We start from the raw sequence: 5,000 nt of genomic DNA on the forward strand, positions 1-5,000 counted from the left end.
TTAATAGTCACAATTTTTCAAAAGCTTTGTTTTAAATCCGGCCTTTATTTTACTTTAAGAGAAGATAATGTATTTATTATTAGAGTATGTATTATTTATAATTAATCCAGTTCAATTGGCGACGGTGGAGAAGGTCGTTTTGGAGCAGTTCATGGATGGGCCTCCGGGCGTGACCGTGCGGTTACGACCCTACAGGTTGCTGAACACAAAATTAGCGGCCATGCTGGAGATGGGGGTAATAGAAGAGTCACACAGTGCCTGGTGTAGCCCCATTGTTCTTGTTGTCAAGAAGGATGGGTCTATACGGTTCTGCGTGGACTATCGCAGGGTGAATGATGTGTCACGATTCGATGCTTACCCGATGCCCCGGGTCGACGAGCTCCTGGACCGACTGGGCACTCCGCGTTTTTTTACGACCCTGGATTTTACCAAGGGCTACTGGCAGATTCCTCTGTCGCCAGAGTCCAAGGAAAAAACGGCCTTCTCCACTCCGTTTGGTTTGTACCAATTTACCACGCTTCCCTTTGGGCTGTTCGGTGCCCCAGCCACCTTTCAGGCTGACCAACCCAGGGAAGTGTGCAGTTCAACGGAGGGAGGTACGGTATCTGGGGTACCACTTGGGCGGCGGGCAGGTGCGCCCACAGATAGAAACAACCGCCACTATAGCAGCCTGCCCGGCGGGTTATTACAGACGGTTCATCCCGAATTTTGCAGATCTGACCAGCCCCTTGACTAACCTGACCCGGAAAGGTGCCTCAAATCCGGTCAAGTGGAAGGAGCAGTGCCAGTTGGTGTTTGAGAGGGTAAAACGAGCTCTCTGTGGGGAACCACTCCTTCACACACCTAACTTCTCTCTTCCCTTTACTCTGCAAACTGATGCGTTGAACAGGGGGGGTGGGGGGGGAGTAGGGGATTGTGACAGGACTTGTTACAGTCTCCATGATTGAGACATTGTGGACCTTCAACGAGGACCCTCTCTCTAAGTGGACCTTGTTCAGAAGAATGTCTCCTCTCCGGCCTCCGGGTCTCACCTGGAGAAGCAGTTGGCGTTGCTCAACACGGCATCCACGGCCACCAGAGTGCCGCCGCACACGTGGCGTCCGTTCCTCTGCAGGCTTGCCATCCACGGCCACACGGCGGCCGTCAACACGGAGCCGCCCCCTGAAATACGAGCATTCCCCGGGGCTCTGCCACAGATCACCGCTGGAGGAGCAAATGGCAAAGGTTAAAGGTCAAAATGGTCCTTTAACTACAAAGGTGTGCTACTTAACTTTTTCATGTGTCTTTTCCTCAGAGGTACATGTTGTACTTTTTACTGTACTACATCTCAGAGGTACATATTGTACTTTTTACTGTACTACATCTCAGAGGTACAAGTTCAGATATTTTATTCAGAGGTAGAGTCAGTGTTGACAGGCTGGACTCACGTGGGGCGGTGGTGGTTGCAGGGGCGGAGGTGGTGGCGGAGGTGGTGGCGGAGGTGGTGGTGGCTGTGGTGGCTGTGGCGGCTGTGGCGGCTGTGGCGGTTGTGGCGGCGGCTGTGGCGGCGGCTGTGGTGGCTGTGGCGGCTGTGGCGGCGGCTGTGGCGGCTGTGGCGGCTGTGGCGGCTGTGGCGGCGGCTGTGGCGGCGGCTGTGGCGGCGACTGTGGCGGCTGTGGTGGTGGTGGTGGCCGGAGCTCCATCACAAATGACGCCAATGTCGCTGTCGTTCCCGATGGACCTGAAGATGATGTAGCCTGGCAGATTGCTGGAGAGCTCGCTGTTAATCCAGGACTGGTACTGGGACACTCTGGCGTAGACTCCTGGGCGTTTAGGCAGTGCGCAACCTTCTCCAAAACTCACGACTCCCTCCTGGATCCAGCGACTGGCCTGCTTGCTCACCAGCGGACCGCCCGAGTCCCCCTTTAAGCAGACAAACATTTAGGAGCATGCCATTTGCATGAAGTCAAATCTGACACAAACACCTGAGAGAAGATGATCACCTGACAGGAGTCCTTCCCTCCAGCACGGAGCCCGGCGCAGATCATGTTGCTTGTGATACTACCCGCTCCATAGTCACAGGTACACTGTTTGTTCCCCACGATGGGCACCTCCACCTCCATCAGGGATTTTGGGTCTGGAAGGGGCACTAAAGAGACACAAATACAGTTCAATAAACAGACTTTTAAAGCTGCATTCTCTCACCTGACCACCAGGGGGCGACTCCTCTGGTTGTATAGAAGTCTGCTTCATGTGTTAAAGCTGCATTCTCTCTACAGACCACCAGGGGGCGACTCCTCTGGTTGTATAGAAGTCTATGCTTCATGTGTTAAAGCTGCATTCTCTCTACAGACCACCAGGGGGTGACTCCTCTGGTTGTATAGAAGTATATGCTTCATGTGTTGAAGCTGCATTCTCTCTCCTGACCACCAGGGGGCGACTCCTCTGGTTGTATAGAAGTCTATGCTTCATGTGTTAAAGCTGCATTCTCTCTCTTGACCACCAGGGGGCGACTCCTCTGGTTGTATAGAAGTCTATGCTTCATGTGTTGAAGCTGCATTCTCTCTCCTGACCACCAGGGGGCGACTCCTCTGGTTGTATAGAAGTCTATGCTTCATGTGTTAAAGCTGCATTCTCTCTCCTGACCACCAGGGGGCGACTCCTCTGGTTGTATAGAAGTCTATGCTTCATATGTTTAAGCTGCATTCTCTCTCCTGACCACCAGGGGGCGACTCCTCTGGTTGTATAAAAGTCTATAGAAAATGATATGTGTATATATAAATAAATAAACATATTCACACGTCACACAACCTCGGAAAATCTCCCCTGACCCACCTTGACTTGCAATTCTGCCCCAGCCGGTGACCCAGGCATCGGTGCCGCTGTGGAAGCTGCTGCCTGGAGCTGCCAGGCAGACGGGCAGAATGAAGTTGGTGAACACCACCGGCGAGGTGAGCTTCAGGAGGCTGATGTCATTGTCATTGTCATTGGGGCGGGTGTCGTAGTCGGGGTGGTTGATGATCCGCATCACCGTCCGCTGCACCTCATTGGGGTTGCTGCCCTGCTGGTTCTGGCGACCCAGAAACACAACCAGGTTTCGGACGTTGTTGCTGTAAGAGACACGTCACAGAGCGTTAAAGCGGAGCGCTTCAGGGGCGAGAAGACACAAGAAGGTGCTCCGGTCTCTGTGCTTACGTTTTGAAGCAGTGGGCGGCGCTCAACACCCAGTCACTGTTGATGAGCGATCCTCCACAGAAGTGGCTCCCAGAATTGGTCAGACTGGCCATCCAGGGCCAGTTGCCCTCGGGGGCCACCTGCCCTCCGACGATCCGGGTGTTCAGCGGAGGCTGACCGCACACTGAAGTGAGACGGGCGGCAGAACCACAGTGAGCGCTTATTACCACAATAATAAATATGAAAAATTATGAAACTGTGAACAAAACAACTGAAGTCCCAACAAGTAAAGAAAAACATAAAAGTGTGACTTACCACTAAGTTGTGAGAGAGACTCTGAAAGAAAGAAAACATTTATATTTATGGTACATGATTGACAGGTGATATTCGTTGTGATCATTTTCAAATACAGAAAAGGTGCTTGCAGTTGTTTTTGAAGCTTCCCTCAGAAATCCTTCAGCTTCAAAGTAAACGTTGTAATTTAGTGCTGAAGAAGTTAGTTTTCATTGTCATCAATCTCTTATTTTAAACTGGATTAAACATGTAGAAAGATTTTGTTTTTACTGAAGTTTATTCTTATTTTAGAATTATTATATTTTAGGACTATTTTCTGCCTAACACCTCCTCTAACCAATCCAACCCGTTCTAACCCCTTTGTCTTCTTTTCTTTGAGTGTTGATGGAGACAGAGATGAAGACACATGTGATGATGGAGATGAAGACACATGTGGTGATCTCTTCTCCTTCTCTGCGTCCATCTCTGCAGCCAAAAGTCTGTTCTACCAATCCAGAATCGAATCCTCTTTTTCTAACCCTAAAAAGCTCTTCTCAATTTTTTCCAACCTCCTTGACCCCCCTGGTCCCCCCCTTCCCTCCACCCTTCTACCAAGCCACTTTGTTGACTACTTTACAAAAAAGATAGATGACATACGCTCTTCATTTACTAATCCATCTTCCATAACTACACCTCCAGTAACTTCATCTTCTTCCCCCTCATTTTCCTCTTTTATCCCCCTGTCTCCTAATCAAGTTCTTACCTTGGTAACCTCTGACCCCCCAACCACCTGCCCCCTTGACCCCATCCCTTCTCACCTTCTCCAGTCCATTGCTCCGGACCTTCTTCCCTTTCTCACCCATCTCATTAACACCTCCCTCTCAACCGGCTGTTTCCCTAACTCTCTGAAGGAGGCGGAGTCAACCCTCTCCTGAAGAAACCCACTCTGGACCCATCTGAAGTCAATAACTACAGACCTGAAGTCAACAACTACAGACCTGAAGTCAACAACTACAGACCTGAAGTCAACAACTACAGACCTGTCTCTCTCCTCCCCTTCCTTTCCAAAACTCTAGAGCGAGCTATCTTTAACCAAGTCTCCTCCTATCTGCACAGTAACAACCTTCTAGACCCCCACCAGTCTGGATTCAAGACCACTCAACAGAGACTGCCCTCCTTGCTGTCTCTGAGCAGCTTCACACTGCTAGAGCAGCCTCTCTCTCCTCTGTCCTTATCCTTCACACTAGAGCATCCTCTCTCTCCTCTGTCCTCATCCTTCACACTAGAGCAGCCTCTCTCTCCTCTGTCCTTATCCTTCACACTAGAGCAGCCTCTCTCTCCTCTGTCCTTATCCTTCACACTAGAGCAGCCTCTCTCTCCTCTGTCCTCATCCTTCACACTAGAGCAGCCTCTCTCTCCTCTGTCCTCATCCTTCACACTAGAGCAGCCTCTCTCTCCTCTGTCCTTATCCTTCTAGACCTTTCCGCTGCCTTTGACACAGTGAACCACCAGATCCTCATGTCCTCCCTCCAGGACCTGGTATCTCAGGCTCTGCTCTCACTCTTCTCATCCTA

General features: G+C 50.7%; 1 protein-coding gene across 1 annotated transcript in view; it reads right to left on the reverse strand.

Moving 5' to 3' along the window:
• The window catches only part of LOC117734708 (transmembrane protease serine 9-like), a 7,107-nt gene extending 3,624 nt beyond the window's left edge, over window positions 1–3,483 (reverse strand). The window contains exons 1-6 of the mRNA XM_034538961.1: window positions 3,469–3,483; window positions 3,175–3,337; window positions 2,815–3,089; window positions 1,983–2,128; window positions 1,428–1,902; window positions 1,032–1,203 (exon numbers count right to left, since the gene is read on the reverse strand). Coding sequence (XP_034394852.1) covers window positions 1,032–1,203; window positions 1,428–1,902; window positions 1,983–2,128; window positions 2,815–3,089; window positions 3,175–3,266 — 1,160 coding nt within the window. The 5' untranslated portion in view covers window positions 3,267–3,337; window positions 3,469–3,483. The remainder of the gene's footprint in view (window positions 1–1,031; window positions 1,204–1,427; window positions 1,903–1,982; window positions 2,129–2,814; window positions 3,090–3,174; window positions 3,338–3,468) is intronic.
• Window positions 3,484–5,000: the final 1,517 nt, after the last annotated feature.

The sequence above is a fragment of the Cyclopterus lumpus genome, chromosome 8 (assembly GCF_009769545.1).
Source record: "Cyclopterus lumpus isolate fCycLum1 chromosome 8, fCycLum1.pri, whole genome shotgun sequence".
Taxonomy (NCBI): Eukaryota; Metazoa; Chordata; class Actinopteri; order Perciformes; family Cyclopteridae; genus Cyclopterus; species Cyclopterus lumpus.